Source organism: Heteronotia binoei, chromosome 6 (genome assembly GCF_032191835.1).
Source record: "Heteronotia binoei isolate CCM8104 ecotype False Entrance Well chromosome 6, APGP_CSIRO_Hbin_v1, whole genome shotgun sequence".
NCBI classification, from domain to species: Eukaryota; Metazoa; Chordata; class Lepidosauria; order Squamata; family Gekkonidae; genus Heteronotia; species Heteronotia binoei.
In genome coordinates, this window is record NC_083228.1 from 129,441,069 (window position 1) to 129,464,041 (window position 22,973).

The 22,973-nt window shown below is 46.8% G+C and overlaps 1 protein-coding gene across 1 annotated transcript in view; it reads left to right on the forward strand.

Annotated features, from left to right (window-relative positions):
- ACTL6A (actin like 6A) overlaps nucleotides 1–22,394 on the forward strand; it is a 30,660-nt gene extending 8,266 nt beyond the window's left edge. Inside the window, exons 5-14 of the mRNA XM_060242555.1 lie at nucleotides 1,640–1,737; nucleotides 3,319–3,413; nucleotides 6,343–6,449; nucleotides 8,475–8,564; nucleotides 11,846–11,907; nucleotides 12,740–12,854; nucleotides 13,509–13,589; nucleotides 14,810–14,905; nucleotides 17,939–18,025; nucleotides 21,855–22,394. Coding sequence (XP_060098538.1) covers nucleotides 1,640–1,737; nucleotides 3,319–3,413; nucleotides 6,343–6,449; nucleotides 8,475–8,564; nucleotides 11,846–11,907; nucleotides 12,740–12,854; nucleotides 13,509–13,589; nucleotides 14,810–14,905; nucleotides 17,939–18,025; nucleotides 21,855–21,935 — 912 coding nt within the window. The 3' untranslated portion in view covers nucleotides 21,936–22,394. The remainder of the gene's footprint in view (nucleotides 1–1,639; nucleotides 1,738–3,318; nucleotides 3,414–6,342; nucleotides 6,450–8,474; nucleotides 8,565–11,845; nucleotides 11,908–12,739; nucleotides 12,855–13,508; nucleotides 13,590–14,809; nucleotides 14,906–17,938; nucleotides 18,026–21,854) is intronic.
- Nucleotides 22,395–22,973: the final 579 nt, after the last annotated feature.

Consider the following 22,973-nt stretch of genomic DNA (forward strand, 5'->3'; position numbering starts at 1 on the left):
CAACAGTTTTCTCCAGGCCAGTTTGGTCAGGAATCCTGGAGGTTTTTGTCATCTGGGCATGAAGGAAGGGTTGGGGGGGGGGGGAGAGATATTGATGAATTTCTTGCACTGTGCAGGGGCTTGGACTAGATGACCCTGGAAGTCTCTTCCAGCTCTGTGATTCTAGAATATGGGAGACCCAGGTTCAAACCCCTACTCTGCTGTGGAAGACCGGTTGGTGACCTTGGGCTAATCACAGCCTAATCGACCTCAGAGGGCAGTTGTGAGGATCAAATGGAGAAGGGGAGAATATTATACACTGTTTTGGGTACTCATTGGAAAGCAAAGTGTGTGTCTCACATTTATGCAGCAACAGTGATTAAAATGTGGAATTCGCTGCCAGAGGATGCAGTGATGGCCGCAGGAATAAAATCCGTAAAAGGGGATCACATAGATTCAAGGCAGATAATGGTTACTATCAGTGGTTATTAGCCAAGGAGACTGAGGACAGCCTTTACATTCAGAGGCACTAAACTGAATCCCAGAGCCAGGAGGCAAGATCAGGGGAAGGCCTTGGCATCATTGCCCTGCTGTTGGCCATCTAGAGGAACTGGTTGGCCATTGGCGTGAGACGGAATGCTGGATTAGATGGAATATTGGTATGATCCAGCAGGGCTCCTCTGACGTTACATTCTAACATTTGGAAGGAGGCCCAGGAGGGCTTTTATGTAGCGTGCATTTGCTGTGTGCTACTTCTGGGTGCCTCCTTCAAAAGTGAAAGCGGTGGATTTGCATTACCTGAGACAGACACCCAAGAGAGCCTTCTGTCAGCCCGTGAACATAGGGGAGGCACTGTGGCTCGGGGGGAGAACTTCCGCTTTGCTTGCAGAAGGTCCCAGGTTTTATCCCTGGCATTTCCAGTTAAAGGGATGTGAAATACCCTGGAGAAGCACTGCCAGCAGAGTAGACAGTGTAGACCTCGATGGACCAATGATCCGAATCAGTATTAGGCAGCTTCGTGTGTGCAACGTACACTCTGACTGCGAGATTGACTCCCTTGTTACCATGCAATCGAGCCTAGTTTTGTGTTGCACATACGTTTACGCAGTGATGTTCATATATAAACCTGGTTCATAAAGCCACTTCAGGTCATGGTTTCACTCTCCAGCGTTTAAAGGAATCATATGAACAATGTTTGAATCCAGTGGTACCTTTAAGATCAACAAAGGTTTATTCAAGGTCCAAGTTTTCATGTGCACGCATGCTTTTTCAGATGCATTGAAATGGAAGTCGCCAGTCCATACATATAGGAAGAGGGTGAGAAGCAGATGATAAAGTTGTTTGACAGATGCAGGGATAGCTGGTATTGGCAGTCCTGTGTCATGAAACCATGGTCCATGTGGGGAAGGACAGAGCATGCATGCCCGTTTCCAGTTTGTAAATCACAGCTTGCTGGGAGCCCGAGTTTCACTTATTAGGTCCAAGAAAGGAACATCTCAACATTCCCTAACCTTTTCTGCTGGAGGTAGCCCAGATTTTCCTTTTTTGTTCATTTTGGGACTTTTTCTGCATTTACAGTAAGAAATGTTTGAGATGTGTCCATGCTTGGGCTGTAAGTGAGAACGTGATGAACTTTTTCATTTTGTTTCTTTTCTCGTAGTGGAATACCAGAGCCAAGCGCGAGAAGCTGACGGAACTGATGTTTGAACATTACAATATCCCTGCTTTCTTCTTGTGCAAAACGGCGGTCCTTACAGCGTATCCCAGAAGTGCTGGACGAGTGGGCGGAGTTATAAAGCTTCTGCTTCTCCCCACCTCTTGTTTTAAAAAATCTACCTAGCTAACATGTTAACAACTATTTAATCTGCTGTCACAGATCATGGGGGTGCATTGGTTTTGACCCTGCCAAAGCGTCTTCAGGTATACAGTGACTTCCTCTGTGTTATATCCGTTTGTTCACAGCAGGGGTGGCCAAACTGTGGCTCGGGAGCCACATGTGGCTCTTTCACACATATTGTGTGGCTCTCGAAGCCCCCATTGCCCTGTGGCTGGCTTGGAGAAGGCATTTCTCTCTTTAAATCACTTCTCCATGTCAAGGCTGCCCAGTGGCTTGGAAAATGCTTTTAAAGTTAAAGTTGCTTTCTTTCTACCTCTCCCGCCCCAATCTATTTTCCTTCCATCCATCCATCCATCCGATGTTCATATCTTGCACCTCTCAAACATCTGACATTTATTCTATGTGGCTCTTACGTTAAGCAAGTTTGGCCAACCCTGGTTCGTAGCCTTGACAGCTGGACCAGATGTTATTCTTGTGCTCTTTTCTAAGGGATCCCAGTGTAGGGTACTCTTTTTTATTTATTTATTTTTGCTGTGAAGTTGCAGCCAACTTAAGGCAACCCTGTAAGGTTTTCAAGGTAAGAGGCATTCGGAGATGGTTTGTCATTGGCTGCCTTTGCCTCATGATTCTGGTCTTCTTTGGCGGTCTCCCATCCAAATACTAACCAGGGCCAACCCTGCTTAGCTTCCAAAATCAGACAAGATTGGGCTAGCGTGGGCCATCCAGGTCAGGGCAGAGTGCATTGCAGTTGCCTGATTCAGTTTAGCCATGGTAAGCTGCTTGTTTTGTACCTTGAGGCTAGAGGAGCCATCCTGCCAGCCTGTGCTCACAGCACAGCAAGATCCAAGTCCAGTCACACCATATAGACCAACAAGAGTTCCAGGGTATGTCTTCATCTGGGTAGCTCAGGCAAGCCTGACCTTGTCAGATCTTGGAAGCTAAGCAGGGCTGACTCCGGAAGTACTTGGATGGGAGGCCTCCTTGAAATACTAGCAGTCAGGAGGGCAGGGGCAGGCTTTATTCAGCCACCTCCCTGAATATCCTCCAGGCCACTGGTAGGGGCCAGTCACCAGGTGCCATGACGTCCAGGTGCAGACACACCTGCACGCACACAAGGATTTCCAGAGTATAAGCTTTCAAGAGTCAAAGATCCCTTCGCCAGATAATGGACCCAAATATTGCTCTTCTACCCTAGACTCAGCACAGCTTCCCACCCAAAACTATCTTCCTAGAATGACAGTTGATTCAGGAACCAGATCAGGACTAAAGTATTAAGGAGCTAAGCGGTGGAGCTTTCAAGTAAACGGGATAGCAGCCCTGGCTAAGTTTAGATTTGTAAGTGTTCTTCCCAAATAGCTAAAAGCAACTTTCCGAGGAAGAAAAAGAAAGACTCACTCAACCCAAAAGTTAAAACGTGCAGTTTTTAAAAAGCAAAAATTAACCACGATGCAATTTTAAAATGTGTGCAAATTCCCATTGTGTTCCTTAACCCTTTGAACTAGCTTTGCTAATGGCAGATCAACTGGACTGATCTTGGATAGTGGAGCAACACACACCACCGCCATTCCTGTGCACGATGGATATGTGCTCCAGCAAGGTAAGGTGGCTTTTCCCCCCCTACATGGTCACTAGATTCAGTTCAAAAAGAGCCAAAGACTCTTAACCTTGCATAGGACAGCACTATAAATAATATTTCACTGTAAAACACGGGCAAAAGAATCAAACTCTGGTCACTTCAGGATCATGGCTGGGAAATTTCAGGGGAAGGGAATAATTTTCTGAGATGCTAACAACAGTCCAGGAAAGCTCTCTTATGTAGAAAATTATCATAGAATCATAGAGTTGGAAGGGGCCCCCAGGGAGAGCCAGTTTGGTGTAGTGGTTGAGTGTGCGGACTCTTATCTGGGAGAACCGGGTTTGATTCCCCACTCCTCCACTTGCACCTGCTAGCATGGCCTTGGGTCAGCCATAGCTCTGGCAGAGGTTGTCTTTGAAAGGGCAGACTCTTATCTGCGAGAACCGGGTTTGATTCTCCACTCCTCCACTTGCACCTGCTGGAATGGCCTTGGGTCAGCCATAGCTCTGGCAGAGGTTGTCCTTGAAAGGGCAGCTGCTGTGAGAGCCCTCTCCAGCCCCACCCACCTCACAGGGTGTCTGTTGTGGGGGAGGAAGGTAAAGGAGATTGTGAGCCGCTCTGAGACTCTTCGGAGTGAAGGGCGGGATATAAATCCAATATCATCATCATCTTCATCTAGTCCAACCCCCTGCACAATGGCCTAGGACCTACCTACCTTAGGGACTGTCTCTCCCCATGTGTTCCCCAGAGAGTACTCAGATCTGTTTCTCAAAATCTGCTAGTAATCCCCAGGCCGAAGGAGGCCCGCCTGAAGTCAACCAGGGATAGGGCCTTTTCAATCACAGCCCCCTGCTGGTGGAACCAGCTACCGGAGGTGAGGGCCTTGCGGAACCTTGGGCAGTTTCGCAAGGCCTGTAAGACGGTCCTCTTCTGGTTGGCATATAACTGACTGGTATTTAACAATTGTGAAGGAAGGCTGTGAGAATAGCACTGAACTGTTTAGACTGTTTTTTCTTGTTTTCTTGTTTTAACTGTTGTAATTTATTGAATATATGTTTTAATATTTATTAATCTTATTGTTCTAGATTTTATGTTGTAAGCCGCCCTGAGCCCGCCTCGGTGGGAAGGGCGGGATATAAATCGAATAAATAAATAAAATAAAGGAATCTCACAAATACCTCCCCCTAAATTCACAGAATCTTCATTACTTTCAGATGGCCATCTAGCCTCTGTTTAAAAGCCTCCAAGGAAAGAGAGCCCACTTATCTTGTGGTATTTTGTTTTCTGCACTGTTTATCACTGCTTTAGCTTTGCTTGAGAGTGGAGTTAATAAAATGGAAGGCATTTTTAAGTTCTGTCAAAGAGTATTTCATAATAGCAACTGTGACGTATCAAGGAGCAATAGGGATATATTAATAGGGATGGGCAAAAACTAGTTCACGAGCCAGAATTCATCATGAACTTGGCCTGGTTCAGAGCCCCCGAACCGATGTTCAGGGAAGGCACCTTTCCTGAAAATTTGTCCAGTTCAGCTGTTTGGGCTGTTTAGATTTAATAGCTGAGGCTGGCATCCATTCCAATGCTCCATTTTCTTCTGCTTTGAAGGGGGGTACTAACTGGCTGGTTGGGTTTGGGCATTTTTTGGCTCAGTTCTGGTTTGGTTCAGGAACTGCCCTGAACCAAACCAGAATTTTTTTAGGCTTGTGCCCATCCCTATTTATTAATGGCTAGATTTGAGTCCAGTAGCAGCAAGAGTCTTGGGGTTTAAGCTTTTGAGAGTCAAATCTCCCTTTGTCGGACATGTGCCTCGTGTCTGACAAAGGGAACTTTGACTCTTGAAAGCTTATATGTTGAAACTCTAATTGGTCTGTAAGGTGCTGCTAAGAGCCCCGTGGCGCAGAGTGGTAAAGCTGCAGTACTGCAGTCCTAAGCTCTGCTCACGACCTGAGTTCGATCCCAGTGGAAGCTGGTCAGGTAGCCGTCTCCAGGTTGACTCAGCCTTCCATCCTTCCGAGGTCGGTAAAATGAGTGCCCAGCTTGCTGGGGGGAAAGTGTAGATGACTGGGGAAGGCAATGGCAAACCACCCCATAAAAAGTCTGCCGTGAAAATGTGAAAACAACGTCACCCCAAAGTCAAAAACGACTGGTGCTTGCAGAGGGGACTACCTTTTTAAGGTGGTGCTGGACTCAAATCTACCTGTTCTACTGTGGACCCACACAGCTACCCTCTGGTTTCTTAACGGGTGTTGGCTGCAATATTCCAAATGGAGCTTCCACGCTCAGATGCAGTCTATATTGGACTATTGAGCACTTAGGTTAAATGCCAAAGGCAGGCAATTAATGTTTCTATTCCGAGTTTTTTCAGAGTCTTCTGCCTGTCCTGGATTGGTGAAGGAGTGCTGGAGTGGATGGGCCTTGATTTGGATCAGCGAGGCTAATTCTGTTCTTTGTTACGTCACTGTTTCTAGTATAAAATGTGACTTCTTTGCTTAGGCACAGATGGCCAACAGGCAGCCCAGAGTCTGTAGTTCAGCACTGCCTGCAATTTTTAATCTGGCTGCTGGTGGCCTTCTGGAATTATAATCGAGGGGTGTTCTGATTTTTTTTTTTTAAATCCCCACACTGTTTCTCCTGAGACAAATGTCTTCAGGTTGCATGAAATACGAAGGTGTTGCATCTTCGTGTTAAGTTTCCCTCTTGGATTTTGAGTGCGATGCTCTGACTAAGTCTGGCTTATTCATGCTGGGTGGTTACAGAGCCCCTGATAAATCCACTTTGTTGGTGAGTAAGGAGGTTAGGTCTTGCAGCCAGAGGGCAGGGTGAACCGAATGCAGCAACTGTGTCTGAAGAACTGATCAGGTGACCTCCTAACGAGAGAAGTTTGAATGCAAAGCGTGATCCAGGATATTTATATCTTGCCACAAACCCCACTCTCACCCTGTCCTTGCAGGCATTGTGAAATCGCCCTTGGCTGGAGACTTCATCACGATGCAGTGCAGGGAGCTGTTTCAGGAGATGAATGTAGAGATAATCCCTCCATACATGATTGCCTCAAAGGTAAGCAAGAGTGCTGGATGGACACAACCAAGGCTTTGAAACTTGGGAGCAACGTGTGCACAGGGCCAGATTAACAATTAGGCCAAGTAGGCACTGGCCTGTGGGCCCCTACACCTTTAGGTGCCCTGGGCCGGCTTTCCCCCCTCCCCCAGTTTCCCCCCTGCTTGCAGCCCTCCCAGCCTGCATGCACAGTCAGCAACTGAGCTGCTCTTTGCCTGACTTGCCTGGTGCAGCTGCTCCTGACGTTGTTGCCAAATTTGCCTCTCTCTGTCTGTCCCCTGCAGCTTAGTAAAAAGGCCTTTCAAAAAGGCGCCTGCAGGCTGCAGCTGTGGCCACGGGTGGTGGGGTGGGCACTTAGACTCTGAGGTAATTTGCAAGGCCCCCCCTCCAAGATTTTGACTGCCTAGGGGCCTCCACAAGGTTTAATCCGGCACAATGTGTGCACTTTGCATGTATGCTGGCTGTTGGTTAATTTTCCCCATCTCCAGTTTTGGTGATATTCTCTCTCAAGTTTTTTTGGGCAAGGGCTGTTTTTCTTTATGTTGTGTGTGTGTGGGGGGGGGGGTACTGCACTGCCTACAGTCCAGATGCATCCTTATCACACGAGAACTATAGCACAGGGGCATCTGTGAATGGACCACTTCATATAGGAAGTTGGTATCACTCAATGTCAATAATAGTGATTTGTGTCTGAAGCTTTCCATTCTGCGGCTGCGATCACACACACACACACACTAAATATTGCACTTTCAATTCAATTTCAGTGCACTTTTTGATTAGATTTTGCCAGTTCGCACAGTAAGATCCAGTTGGAAAGTGCAACGAAAGTGCATTATTTAGTGCGTGTGATCACAGCCTATTAGTGGTGGAACATTCTGCCTGTGGGGGAGGGGGGTGGGGTTCTGCTGGTGGAATGTGCCTCATCTGTAGAAGCAATGCTTCTTGCGCTGGTGGAAGGCTCTTTTTGGTCAGGGGAAGCCTGCACTGTTAGTGGAATGGGATTGCGGGGCTCAAGCCAGCGCTTCTTGATGCCAGCTGGTCACATGCTTAGCTGAGAAAAATTTAAGTGGTGAGGATGCAAACAAGGAACGTGTGTGTGAACCATCTTTCTAGCAGCAGGGATAAATCACCTTCCCGAGACTTTTGAGAGCTGTATCCTACCGCTCGGCTCTGCTAAGGGTGGCACATTCCCTCCCGTTCCAGGAGCTTTTCTCCTCTCTTGCCCTGGAGGAAGGCTTCCTGTGCTTGAGGAATGCACTGCCGTTAGCTGAGCAGAGTGATAGGAGACAGTCCTGGGCTTAAGATATGGTACTACTGGAGTGTGGCATAGGTTTGCCCATCCCCCAGACGGGACAGCAGATCCCCCACTCCCAGGTTCTGTTGCCCACCGCTGCTCCAAGCACCAAGAGGAGGGGCAACAACGTCAGCTATAGCGCTGTGTCACATCCAGAAAACCCCCTGACAATGACACCTGGTAGCTGAGACATCTGAGAGCCAGTTTGGTGTAGTGGTTAAGTGTGCGGACTCTTATCTGGGAGAACCAGGTTTGATTCCCCACTCCTCCACTTGCAGCTACTGGAATGGCCTTGGGTTAGCCATAGCTCTCGCAGGAGTTGTTCTTGAAAGGGCAGCTGCTGTGAGAGCCCTCTCAGCCCCACCCACCTCACCGGGTGTCTGTTGCGGGGGGAGAAGATATAGGAGATTGTAAGCCGCTCTGAGTCTCTGATTCAGAGAGAAGGGCGGGGTATAAATCTGCAGTCGTCTTCTTCAGTCTGTAAAAGTTGCCAAAACTGTCGGTTTACCATAGAGTTTCCAACAATTCCTAGAGTTACCTCATGTCATTTTGGCTTTTTCTTTTCCCCAGAAGTAACATAGAGATGCACATGGCTTTGTGCCACACACACACACCCCGTCCCTGCTCCCCATCCTCCGGCCATGTGACAGTACAAAGTGACTAAAGATATGTAAAGCGATGGCATTTTTTTAGCTGTGAGAACTGCCCAACCACCAGGCTTTCTTTTGCAGGAGGCCGTTCGTGAGGGATCTCCAGCGAATTGGAAGAGAAAAGAGAAACTGCCTCAGGTCACGAGGTCTTGGCACAACTACATGTGCAACGTGAGTGGAAAGAAACAAACTTGGCAGGGGCGAGCTTACCACAGCATCGGGTTGTTGAATCAAAAAGTTGAAAGGCTTAGTGGGAAGAATTCGGGCACTGCTTCCCACAAGTAACTCTCCAGGGTCTCAGGCAGAGGCCTTTCACATCACCTACTGCCTGGTTCTTTTAACTCGAGATGTTAGGGATTGAACCTGGGACCTTCTGCATTCAAAACAGATGCTCTACCCCTGAGCCACCTCCCTTCCCTGTGGCTCAGTGGCTGAGCATCCGCTTAGCATGCAGAAAGTCCCAGGTTTAAGCTCTGGCATCTCCAGTTAAAAGGATTAGGTAGCAGGTGATATGAAAGACCTCAGACTGAGACCCTGGAGATCCACTAAGTATGAGTAGACAATACTGATGTTAGACAGAACAATGATCCGACTCATTATAAAGCAGCTTCTTGCATCCATGTGAATTTCACCCAAGGCTGCGTGTTAGCATAGCCAGCCCTTCCAAATGGAGATGTTGCTGTTTATATCAACAGGAAGTGTAGCAAAAGAGCTAGCCCGGGAGCATTAAAGTTGTGAGCGAGGAATTTGGCCGCCGCATAAATTAGTTTGCTCGGGGGCCATCCTTCCTGAGCCGAGACAAAAATGTGTGAGCCAGAGGCTAAAAAACTGTGAGCTAGCTCACGCTAACTCATCTTAGAGGGAACACTGCCGGTGAGAGTGAAAAGTAATGAGATTTTCTTTTTAAATGTTAGGAAATAGGAGAAGCCATGTTGGAGCAGGCCAGTGACCCATCCAGTCCAACACTCTGTCACACAGTGGCCAAAAAAACCCAGGTGCCATCAGGAGGTTCACAGGTGGGGCTAGAAGCCCTCCCACTGTGCACCCCCCCAAGCACCAAGAATACAGAGCATCACTGCCCCAGACAGAGAGTTCCAACAGTACGCTGTGGCTAGTAGCAACTGATGAACCTCTGCTCCATATGCTTATCCAAAATGTTGGTTTTGTTAGGTGTGGCAGAATCATTGAAAAAAAATATTTTAATTAAACCTTTTTGTCCTGGAGTTACTTCAGAAAGTGTAAGCCGTCTTTAGCTTTATCGCTGAACGGGTTCACGGGAGGGCGGCTGAACTTGCACTCCCATATTGTGTTCTGATGCATCTTGGGAATTCTACCAGGAGCTGTGTTCATTTTACCCTTGATTTTGAGAATGGTTGGGCTGATGTTTGCAGAGGAAGAAACACATTGGGTGGCATTGGGTGTTTCTTAATGGAAGCTTCTCCTTGCCTAAATGTACCCTTTTGTAATCGTAAATCTACTAATTAATTTTGGGGGAGGTTTTTTTTACTGCCCTCTGGATTGTTCAGCCTATAATGTATATATCATATCAATTTTATTTATATCCCGCCCTCCCCGCCGAAGCAGGCTCAGGGCGGCTAACAATACAATCAATACACAATCAATATAGATTTTAACATACATTCAGCACCAATAATGAACTTCTTATAGAAAGCATTTATTAACATGAGCCTTCCTAGCCAGATGTTAAATAGTGCCTTAAATCACAATTGTAATCAACAGGGCTCATTTTTTGTAGCAGGAACTCCTTTGCATATTAGGCCACACCCCTCTGATGTAGCTAATCTTCCAAGAGCTTACAGGGCTCTTAGAACAGGGCCTACTGTAAGCTCCAGGAGGATTGGCTACATCGGGGGGGGGGGAGTGTGGCCTAATATGCAAAGGAGTTCCTGCTACAAAAAAAGCCCTGGTAATCAATTCTGATCTAAATCAAATTAGCCCTGGTTTGAACAGGAAGCCTTGTCACTAGGGTTGCCATCCTCCAGATGGTGCCTGGAGATCTCCTGGGATTACAAGTGACCTCCAGGCAACAGAGATCAGTTCACATGGAAAAAATGGCTACTTTGGATGGTGGACTCCATGGGATTATGCCCCACTGAAGTCCTGCCCCACCCCAACCTCTGCCCTCCTGAGGCTCCACCCCCAAAATCTTCAGGTATTTCTCAGTCAGGAGCTGGCAACCCTAGTGGTAACTCACCTTGTTTCTTTAAATCAGGGATCTCTGGGAGGTAACTTGTGAACTCCTGTCAGCTTATTGGCTGTTGGAGAATAGCTTGTGCATCCCCTAGAAGTCCCAGAAAAAGATCTGCTGTAGGCTGAAAAAAAAGACCATAGGAACAGCCATGTCGGATCAGACCAGTGACCCATCCAGTCTAACTCTCTGTGTCACACAGTGGCCAAAACCCAGGTGCCATTAGCTTTTATTTAATAGGATTTCTCTGTACCGCTTAGCTCAGGGGTGTTAAACATGCAGTTCGGGGGCTGAATCAGGCCCCAGAGGGCTCCTATCAGGCCCCCGAGCAACTGGCTGTCATCTTCTTTCTTCTCCATCTCTCTTGCTTCCTTCTGCATAACAACTTGCTTTGCCAGGCTTGCTCAATTGCACAGGAGCTACAGAGCAAAACCTCTATTTTTTCCATTGGCTGAGGCTCCTCCCTTGAGGAGGAAGGGGCAGGGCCAGATCTAGGGGGGGCAGAGGGGGTGCTTGCCCCGGGTGCTGACAGGGGAGGGGCGCCAAATTGGGTATGGAGTCCATTGTATTCTATGGGACCATAAGATAGAATGGCTCAAAAGGGGGCATCATTTTTTAATTTTGCCCCCCCTCAAGAAACATGTAGATCCGGTCTTGGAAAGGGGGGGAGGAATAGCTTGCTTTGCCAGGCTTTCTCAATCGCACAGCAGAGCTACTGAGCCAAACCTCTCTTCCTTCGATTGACTGAGGTTTCCTGGGGAAAGAAGGAAAGAGCCAGAGCTTCATTTGCCCAGTTCCCTCGATCCCATGGGAGAAATACAAAGAAAGTACCTTTAAGTCCAATGAGTGCTAACATTTTAAGCATGTTTTAAGTTTTAGAAAAATATATATTTGTGTTTGTCCGTGTTCTTTATAAAATTTACATCTCTGCTACCTAATCTTAAATAGGTGCACACATGGCCCAACCCGACATGGCCCGGCCCAACAAGGTCTCATTTATGTCAGATCTGGCCCTCAAAACAAATGAGTTCGACACCCCTGGTTTAGCTGATAGATTCATTTCATGTGCTTTTCATAGTTCAGGTTCTTTCCTAGGACAGAACAAAACCTGGTAACATGCTAGTGAGGGGGAATAGCTAAGGATATGTTTCATTATTCAGAAGAAGTTTTCATTGAAGAAAAGTTTCATGAATCCTGCTCTAAATAATTCACACGTGTGTGTTTTTTTCCTCCCCCTCCCCAGTGTGTAATTCAGGACTTTCAAGCTTCTGTCCTCCAAGTGTCTGATTCAACCTACGATGAACAGTATGTAGCAGAGATGTTTATTGTAAACTTCAAGATATTTAACAAGGGAATGAAGAATTTTAAGGAGGAGGGAGAGATTTGGGTTTTGCAATTTTATTCTGGAATTTTTTTTTTAACTATTACTGTAAGCCAGTTTGAACCAACAGGGCAGGCGCGGTGTAAACACTTTGATAAATAAATATAAAGATAATTTTTTAATTTCATTCTGCTGTTCCATCTACATGATCCACACTGTTTTGCTGCAAACCGTCAGGGAGGAAATAGGTGCTCACGAAGAGAAGATAGACAAGAGAAGAAAAGGAGGAAGGCATGGCTTGTGGAGACTGAACTGTCCCACAGGAAAGAGCAGGGTTTAAATATGCTTCACTTCGACCTAGATCAGACCTTAAGTTGTAATGCTGTGAGGGTTAAGGGAAACCCCCGGAAAATGCGATTGGGGAGATGGCATTTTCCCTTTCACTCATTGCCTGTGGGGAAACATTGAGACAGTGGGTTGGATTTGGTTTGGATGTTGACAATCTTGGCTCAGATCCTTTTGTGCTGTGAAGCGCTCTGGTCGCCCTCGTAAAAGACAGTGGCTTGAAAGTTCCAGTTCATACCCGCAGAAGGGAACTGCAGTTTTTGACGATCTCAGGGACCCTGGGCAGAAGAGGAAAGCTGGTGGATTTCACAGGCTCTGCTCCTGAGGCTTGTAGGATCCAAGCACCCATTTCTTAGGCTGTTCAGGCCTCCCTTGAAGAAGCAGAATGAGTGTTATACAGGATCTGTGGCACGCAAATGCACGATGCTGACTGTGGGTTGCTTTCTAAGATGGCGTGGTTTCTGCCTTCAGGGTGGCAGCTCAGATGCCAACGGTGCATTACGAATTCCCCAACGGCTACAACTGTGACTTTGGAGCAGAGCGGCTAAAGATTCCCGAAGGCTTGTTCGACCCTTCCAATGTAAAGGTAAAAGACCCAAGTAAGATGGGTAGAAAATAATCCTGTTGGGTGCATGCATATGCACAATGAATGGCATTGTGGAAGCAAGTAGGAATCAACAAAAAAAGAAGCCCTACTGTCAGTCAGCGGCTTGTCAGAAGGGATAGAGGGATGCTTCGTTGCTTCAAATGGAAGCGTTGTTTTCTGTTGTTGGTCCCTGTGCTATGCGACAGGCTAAAAGGAATGCTGATAACCAGGGCTTTTTTTTTTAGCAGGAACGCACTGGAATGCAGTTCTAGCTGGCTTGGTGTCAGGGGGTGTGGCCTAATATGCAAATGAGTTCCTCCTGGGCTTTTTCTACAAAAGAGATTAAGGTGGGAGGGTCAGGTGTGACTCAGATCTTGTCCTTTTCATTGTGTAAATAACATTTCTAATGTCACGGTCTTGGTGTAGTTTACTTTTTGAAGGTAGACCTAACCTGCACATGAACAGAAGAGCAGTTGGCCAAACAGACCTCCCAAAGACCTGCAAGCTCCTCACCTTGAGTTCCTTGTATATTCCTCCGTCCACCAGCCTGGATGTACTGTTCCAAAGGGATGTTCTCTCACGGTGTTGTAATGTGGTTCTTTTGTAGCTGGAATACAAATTCTTTAATTGTTTTTCCCCTCTCCCCCCACCCAGGGTTTATCTGGCAACACAATGCTCGGGGTTAGCCACGTGGTCACCACCAGCGTCGGAATGTGCGATATAGACATCAGACCCGTAAGTATCAGTTTGGCACAAGCGGGTTCATAGAACATAGTTCTCCATCAGCAGAGGAAGGCATCCTTAAGTGGATTCTGCCTCCTCCTCACTCTGTGGGCTTTTCCAAAACTTCCACTGCCACCAGGAAATGGACCTGTCTGTATCCTGCTCACACTGCGGCTAGGCAAGCTACTACAGCTCTCCCCACCCAAAAAAGCAGAGGAGAAAGAACTTGGCAGCCATCTTTCCCACCTTCCCACTTGTTGGTAAAAAAGAAGTTCCTTGTTGCAGAAGACCAGCCTAACTTGGCAGTCCATACTGCCCCCCCCAAAGATGATGATATTGGATTTATATCCTGCCCTATATTCTGAATCTCAGAGCAGTCACCTCAATCTCTGAATCTCAGAGCAATCTCCTTTACCTCCCCCCCCCCCCCCACAACAGACACCCTGTGAGATGGGTGAGGCTGAGAGCTCTTACAGCAGCTGCCCTTTCAAGGACAACCTCTGCCAGAGCTATGGCTGACCCAAGGCCATTCCAGCAGCTGCAAGTGGAGGAGTGGGGAATCAAACCCGGTTCTCCCAGTTAAGAGTCCACGCACTTAACCATTACGCCAAGCTGGCTCTCAGAGCAGGTGTGGGATAAAATGGCAACTGGGGAAGCTCTGGAAGCTGCCCAGAGATCTCTGGAAGAAGGGCCAGATGAAATTGTATCGCTCAATATGTCAAACTGAGCAAGGCTAGGATCACACCTCCTGAGTTGTTTTCAGGCCAAGAGCATAGAAGAAGGGCGTGGTGGTGGTGCGGAATGTGTGGGGGATTGTGTCCGCCTTGTGAGGTGGGCGAGTCTTCTGTTGGCTTCTTCTGTCAGGTTAGGTCTTTTCTTTGTGAAGCAAATGCTTAAACCGGAGGCAGGATCAAATGGCCATTTTAGGGTTCAGTGGGGGTTGCCCCTGGTATTTGCACAGCTGTGATCATGTTGCATGCTTGTTTTTGCCTCCAGTACACCATGACTCACTATCTCTTCCCACAGTTGTGCCGGTGGTATTCAAACAATAGAAATTCCAAATTAAGTTGGATTTTTTTTTTTTTAAAAAAAGGATATATATTGTTAAAATCTTCAAAGTGGTCTTGTGATGGGTGGCTTTAAGCCCTAGATTTCCTTTTCTTCTTTCAAAGTACAGAAGAGGAGTCTCGCCATTGCTGCAAGTCTCACAGTTGTGGCTCTTCTCTTTCCAGGGCCTCTACGGCAGTGTGATCGTAGCAGGAGGCAACACGCTATTACAGAGCTTTACAGATCGGCTGAACAGGGAACTCTCTCAAAAAACACCTCCAGTGAGTCTGCGGTTTGGCTGCGGTGTTTCCCTTGTACTTCACGGGTGCTGATCCTTACTGTTCAAGTCAGGGTTGGTCTGAACTGTTCCCCCACCAGACACAGGGTGGAGATTCCACATGTTCTGCAGCGGACCTGTCAATAGCAGCTGTCCTCTTGATTCGCTGTCTGTGGGCGAATCAGGAAGCAGCCTGCATATTTCATATGCAAGGCTAGATCTTTCAGGTCCATTTCGCTAACAGAAGCGCATCCTTCCAGCACAAGGAATTAGAGGCGGGCACAAACCAAATTACAAAGCACAATTTGTCACAAATTTTGCCATGGGGGTGGTTTGCGAACAAAAGTTCATGATGGGTCTGCTGTCGCAAACTTTTTTTTTTTAAGTTTTAACTTTTATTAGGATTCAGATAATGTTACAAATTGCAGATAATATTAATATTAATATACACAGAATTAAACTCATTGTAGCAAGCAAAATTCCAGACATATATTTCTTATCCCCCCCCCTCCTTTTACAAATTCACAAATTATTGATTTTCTTTACGGAAGAAGCATTAAGAACATAAGAACATAAGAGAAGCCATGTTAGATCAGGCCAATGGCCCATCCAGTCCAACATTCTGTGTCACACAGCGGCCAAATATATATATATACACACACACACACACACACACACTGTGGCTAATAGCCACTGATGGACCTCTGCTCCATATTTTTATCTAACCCCTTCTTGAAGGTGGCTATGCTTGTGGATGCCACCACCTCCTGTGGCAGTGAATTCCACAAGTTAATCACCCTTTGGGTGAAGAAGTACTTCCTTTTATCCGTTTTAACCTGTCTGCTCAGCAATTTCATCGAATGCCCACGAGTTCTTGTATTGTGAGAAAGGGAGAAAAGTACTTCTTTCTCTACTTTCTCCATCCCATGCATTATCTTGTAAACTTCTATCATGTCACCCCTCAGTCGACGTTTCTCCAAGCTAAAGAGCCCTAAGCGTTTCAACCTTTCTTCATAGGAAAGGTGTTCCAGCCCTTTAATCATTTTAGTTGCCCTTTTCTGAACTTTCTCCAATGCTATAATATCCTTTTTGAGGTGCGGCGACCAGAACTGCACACAGTACTCCAAATGAGACCGCACCATCGATTTATACAGAGGCATTATGATACTGGCTGATTTGTTTTCAATTCCCTTCCTAATAATTCCCAGCATGGCGTTGGCCTTTTTTATTGCAAACGCACACTGTCTTGACATTTTCAGTGAATTATCTACCATGACCCCAAGATCTCTCTCTTGGTCTGTCTCTGCCAGTTCACACCCCATCAACTTGTATTTGTAGCTGGGATTCTTGGCCCCAATGTGCATTACTTTGCACTTGGCCACATTGAACCGCATCTGCCACGTTGACGCCCACTCACCCAGCCTCAACAGATCCCTTTGGAGTTCCTCACAATCCTCTCTGGTTCTCACCACCCTGAACAATTAGCCTACTTTGCGTAGGGTAAACTGTAGTTAATGCTACAACCCAACCTTGTTCAAGTAACAACCAACAAAACTGAGGCAAACAGGAAAAGAAAAAAAATCAAAGAAATAAAACCCTCCCCATGGCAGTTGAAACACAGAAAAGGAAACTAAAAAAAAATACCCTGTCCTGGATTATGAGAGAGCAACTAGTGATATGCATTTCTGCACGGTGAAAGAGGACAGATTAGTTGGAGATTCCAATTTCCTTTTTAGATAAGGCATCCAAGTTTCAGAAAATGTTGAAGCGTATTCAGGGTCTTCGTACTGTTTTTTAGATTCAGTTATTTTCTCTAAAATGAAGTATTCCCAGAGCTTGTTTTGCCAAGCATTAAGTGTTGGTGGATCTACAGATCTCCATTTAAGTGCTATAGCAAACTCAGCAGCAGTGAACATAATTGAAATTAAGACTCTCAGTGGCTTACCCAATGCTTTCCCAATTCTCGAGTAAAAAAAATTGTGGGGTAACCGGTAGTTTCCTTCCATTAATACTGTGCATTACAAGCTATTTGGACCCACAAGTTTTTAATTATAGGGCACTGCCCCCAGTTATGGTAAAAAGTAGCACGTGCACCAACCACATCCTTTGATAGAATTTGGGGACACTGCCCAAGTTATATGCGAGAGCCGCATAGGAGAAAGATACCAGCGTGACATCACTTTGTATGCCTGGAACTGTGTGTTTTACGATTTAGATGAGAGCGAAGGCAGCTTCCAGATGTCATGCCATGCCTCCTCTGATAGGTTGCTTTGAATATCTGCGTGCCATGCGTTTTGATAAGGCAATAGATTCGGCGAGTTTAATTGGCATCATGTAGTGTATATAATCGACACCAAGCCTTTTATAGGAGTAGCATCAGTACAAAGTAGTTTTTCAAAAGGTGTTAATTTGACCCGCAGGGGTGGAGTAAAAGTGTGCGTTCTAAAAAAATGCTGTACCTGCAGGTACTCCTACCATGGCAATTGTGTATTAAACACTTGCTCAAGCTCTAGTCACAAACTTCTAAAGCGTTTGTGGTTCTTCACGGATGGAGCAGAAAGCAGGAGCTTGAAGAGATTCTAAGTCTCTTTAAACCCCTGCTTTTTGTTCTCTGTGAAAGCCTCAGAAACAGCTGAGCAGTGGCTTTGCTTATGCTTTGAGATTTCAGATTGGTTCTATAACTCTAATTCCTATTACCAGGGCTTTTTTCGTAGCAGGAACTCCTTTGCATATTAGGCCACACACCCCTGATGTAGCCAATCCTTCAAGAGCATACAGGGCCCACTGTAATCTCCAGGAGGATTGGCTGCATCAGGGAGGTGTGGCCTAATATGCAAAAGAGTTCCTGCTGCAAAAAAAAAAGCCCTGTCTGTTACATGGTTTATTGAATATCTCACCCTAGCGATTGTTATTGACTCACCGGGCATAATCCGCCTTGAGTACCTAGTGAGAAACGTGGGCTGTAATAATACAAATGAACAAGCCCACTCCCAATTTGTCACTCTCATCCATTAGCAAGCCTCTCTCCTCTTTTTAGAGCATGCGGCTGAAGTTGATAGCCAACAACACAACTGTGGAGCGGCGGTTTAGTTCCTGGATCGGTGGCTCCATTTTGGCTTCTCTGGTGAGTACAATGGATGCACTTGGTTGAGTAGAGGCTGGGCTGCCCAGAAGGCCTGTGGGTACACTGAGGTGAGACCAGATGGCATTCGGGAAAGTTGTGTGAAGGGGAGAGGTGTCCATAATGCGGAATGCATGACTGTACAGCAGTGTGTCCACTGCAAAGGGCTGAATGGTAACTCCATATCTTCTTGAGGAGCTAAAATAAGGGCCCAGAACTATGCTACTTATGTTAAAAAGGTAAAGGTAGTCCCCTGTGCAAGCACCAGTCATTTCCGACTCTGGGGTGATGTTGCTTTCACAGCGTTTTCATGGCAGACTTTTATTTGCGGGGTGGTTTGCCATTCCCTTCCCCTGTCATCTACACTTCCCCCCCCAGCAAGCTGGGTCCTGATTTGACCGACCTCGGAAGGATGGAAGGCTGAGTCAACCTCGAGCCAGCTACCTGAAAACCCAGGTTCCACTGGGGATTGAACTCAGGTCGAGAGCAGAGCTTAGGACTGCAGTACTGCAGCTTTACCACTCTGCGCCACGGGGCTCTTATGTATGTTTAGCTTTTATTTTTAATCACCATTTCTGTATCCATCATAAGAACATAAGAGAAGCCATGTTGGATCAAGCCAATGGCCATCCAGTCCAGAGCTCCGTGTCACATGGTGGCCAAAACCCAGATGCCATCAGGAGGTCCACCAATGAGGCCAGGACTCCAGAAGTTGCCCCCAAGCATGAAGATAATGTTCTATCTGTACCTTGTGGCTAATAGCCACTGATGGACCTCTGCTCCATTGGGTTTATCCAATCTCCTCTTGAAGCTGTCTGTGCTTGTAGCTGCCACCATTTCCTGCAGCAGTGAATTCACATGTTAATTACTCTTTGGATGAAGAAGTATCTGTTCTCATTCACTTCATTAAGTGCCCATGTATGCATCATGTGGTGTTCTGGGATTGGCCTATTAATTATGGTCAAGAGATCAGAGCAGATTGTGGGCAGCTCCCATATGGCATACGGTGGGAACTAGACAGGGCTATTTTTTTAAGCAGGAACTCCTTTGCATATCAGGCCACACACCCCTAATGTAGCCAATCCTCTAAGAGCTTACAGGGCTCTTTGTACAGGGCCTACTGTAAGCTCCAGGAGGATTGGCTGCATCAGGGGTGTGTGGCCTAATATGCAAAGGAGGTCCTGCTAGAATTCCTTACAGGGCTCTTCGTACAGGGCCTACTGGAAGCTCCAGGAGGATTGGCTGCATCAGGGGTGTGTGGCCTAATATGCAAAGGAGGTCCTGCTAGAATTCCTTACAGGGCTCTAGGAGGATTGGCTACATCAGGGATGTGTGGCCTAATATGCAAAGGAGGTCCTGCTAGAATTCCTTACAGGGCTCTTCGTACAGGGCCTACTAGAAGCTCCAGGAGGATTGGCTGCATCAGGGGTGTGTGGCCTAATATGCAAAGGAGGTCCTGCCAGAATTCCTTACAGGGCTCTAGGAGGATTGGCTGCATAGGGGTGTGTGGCCTAATATGCAAAGGAGGTCCTGCTAGAATTCCTTACAGAGCTCTTCGTACAGGGCCTACTGGAAGCTCCAGGAGGATTGGCTGCATCAGGGGTGTGTGGCCTAATATGCAAAGGAGGTCCTGCTACAAAAAAAGCCCTGCAACTAGAAACAGGTTTAATGGCGAATCTGGTTAGCATTAACATGCGTTAGTGCTGTCGAATACTTATTTTACGGATTCCTTCTCCTCATGTCTCCTCAAGCCATGTTGGGTGCTACTGGACTTGGAATTTTAGAAGGAGCACATGTCCTCTTTTTAGCCTTCCTACCTTTACATCAGTTCTTAAGTTGTAAACTATTGGGGAGCAGAAATCAGTTGTCTTGTCCAGTGGTGCCCAACATTTTTGACACCAGGAACCGGTTTAGTGGAAGGCAATTTTCCACGAACCAGTGTATGTGTGTGTGTGTGGGGGGGGGTGCTGGAGGTTTTGCCACCTCTGGCTGCCCCCCCCCCCCGTGCCCCATCCCTGCTTCCCCATAGGGGTCTTTAAATGAGGGACAGTCGAAGATCGCTGCTGCACTGCTCCTTCTGCCCACCCAGGACCCTGGTGGATGAAAGAGGTGGCGCTTTGGAGTGAGGCTGTGCTGCCTCTTTCATCCGCCTTGGTTCCAAGCGGGCAAAAGAGGCAGTGCGGTGCCTCTGCCTTGCTCTGTGGCCCGGTTGCTAAAAGGCCACGGGCTGGTCATTCAATGAGATTGCTGAGCAGTCAGGTTAGAACGGATAAAAGGAAGTACTTCTTCAACCAAAGGGTGATTAACACATGGAATTCACTGTCACAGGAGGTGGTGGCAGCTACATACATAGACAGCTTCAAGAGGGGATTGGATAAACATATTGAGCAGAGGTCCATCAGTGGCTCTTAGCCGCAGCAAATGTTCACTCTAAGCTGAGGAGGCTTGTGAGCAAAAATTCTACTTTGTGAGCTACTGCTATTAAAATTGTGAGCTACTGGCATTAAAGTTGTGGGCTACTGCATAAATTATTGTGCTTTGGGGTCATCTTTCCTGACAGATAAAAATGTGTGAGCCAGAGGCTAAATATCTGTGAGCTAGCTCACACTAACTCAGCTTAAAGGGAACATTGGCCACAGCGTATTGTTGCAACTCTGTCTGGGGCAGTGATGCTCTGTATTTTTGGTGCTTGGGAGGGGCACAGTGGGAGGGCTTCTAGTGTCCTGGCTGCACTGGTGGACCTCTTGATGGCACTTGGTTTTTTTGGTCACTGTGTGACACAGAGTGTTGGGCTGGATGGGCCATTGGCCTGACCCAACATGGCTTCTCTTATGTTCTTATGTGACACAGAGTGTTGGGCTGGATGGGCCATTGGCCTGACCCAACATGGCTCCTCTTATGTTCTTAGTCCATGGCCTTTGGATTGGGGACCCCTGGTCTTGTCCTCTGCAAAGTGCCCTGTACACGGATAGCTCTCTGGGAAGTATCAGTGGAACCAAGCAAACAGCCTGCTGTTTCTGTGGATACAGGGCTAGGAAACACCCCTCCCCCCAGTTGCAGGTCCCCGGAGCTCATAAAAACGTACAGCCACTAATAGGTCTGGTCCCGAAGAGCCACTGGGCATCTGTTAGAAATTGGACTAGAAATCCGTATTCTGCCCTGAATGGCAGCCGCTCCCATCCTGACGCGGTTCTTGGGGGTGGGATCAAATGCCTTGCAGGGCAGCAGCACAAAGGAGAGCCATGTAGGTCCCCCCTGAGCTCCTTCACAGAAGAAGGGTGGGATAAAAGTCGATCGGTCATCAGTTGGCATCTGCTGCATAGAGCTGGGTTGGCCAGATTGCAGCTCGGAAGCCACATGTGGTTCTAACACACATATTGTGTGGCTCTCGAAGCTCCCACTGCCCCGTCAGCTGGCTTGGAGAAGGCATTTGTCTCTTTAAATCATTTCGCTGAGCCAGCTGGCAGCTTGGAGAATGCATTAAAACTTATCAAAGATTTCAGGTTTTCACGGCTGGTAACATCATTAGGGTTTGTAGAATCTTTCAGGATCAAGTGCCGTGTTCTACTGGAGAAAGTTTTCCTTCCAGACGTTTCGTTCTCAGCTGCGGAGAACATCCTCAGTGGCGTTGCAGCCGGAGCAGGCGCTCAGACCTGCTTGGCTGCTGTGCATTCATTTAAACTTAAAATCGCTTTCTTTCCAATTCCCCTTCCTGCCTTCCTCTGATGTTTATGTCTTGCGGCTCTCAAACATCTGACATTTAATCTATGTGGCTCTTACGTTAAGCAAGTTTGGCCACCCCCACTATAGACTTTGGGATTGTTTTTTGCAGGGTACTTTCCAGCAGATGTGGATCTCCAAGCAAGAATACGAAGAAGGGGGGAAGCAGTGCGTGGAGAGGAAATGCCCATAAACCTCATTTTATATATATATATATAAAAAACCCGGCTGCCTTCCCAGCATTCCTAATATTTGATAGCTTTAGTATGCTCAGGAATTGAAATCTGTTGTTCTTTTGTAGGAAAAATATTACCTTTGTTTGTTTTTTTGGTGCATCATTCTACAGTTTCCACCATTCGGCGTTAATTTGAAAGGCCAAACCTGGTTCCCTTATGGCGAGAGGATGCCCACACCCTCTGTTAAGGCAATAACTCTTAATACAAACCTTTTTTTAAGTAGGGCTTTTTTTGTATAAATATCTATTTTCTGCAGAATCTCTTTTCCTGGAAACTGACTAAGCTATAAAAAAAAACCTGTGGATGTAATTTCTTGCTGATGCCTTTCCATGTATTTTCTAAGAAATGCGTCTACTTTTTGCAAACTAGTCTTCCTTGTGATGTTGGCCTTAATAAAAGTCCTCTAGTTTGTCTTAGAGGCTCCAGTGACTGTCTCTCTGTTTTTTAATACACCCATCAAAGGTAGCATTTCGTGTTGTGGTCCTGAAGCCAACATTCCCCGAACTTTTTCAGCCCATGGGCACCTTTGGAATTCTGGCTTTTGTGGTATTCATTGCCACAAAATGGCTCCCGCAACTTACTTTCATGCACACGGTGAAGATCCTCGTGTTGTGGCAGCTATTGCAAAAGCAAACGATTTTTTAAAAAAATCTGCTCCACCTAGTCCCACTCACTTTCTAAAAACACAAAGTTGAATCCTATCACTAGTCTATCAGCATCAGTATTCTGTACTCAGGATGTGGGTCTCCAAATTGTCAGGGAGAGATCTTCCACATCACCTACCAGTCCACCTGCTCCTTTTTCACTGGCAAAGTCAGGGACTGACCCTGGGACCTCCTGCATGCCAAGCAGATGCTCTGCCAATGAGCCATAGCCTCTCCCTATTGGCTTGAGGAGGGCATGATCTTCAGACCCCTTCCAAGAGCTACCAGAAACCTTTTGCTTCCCTGCATGTCAACACTATCAGCACCTGGAAGTAGAGCGGGGGGCGGTCC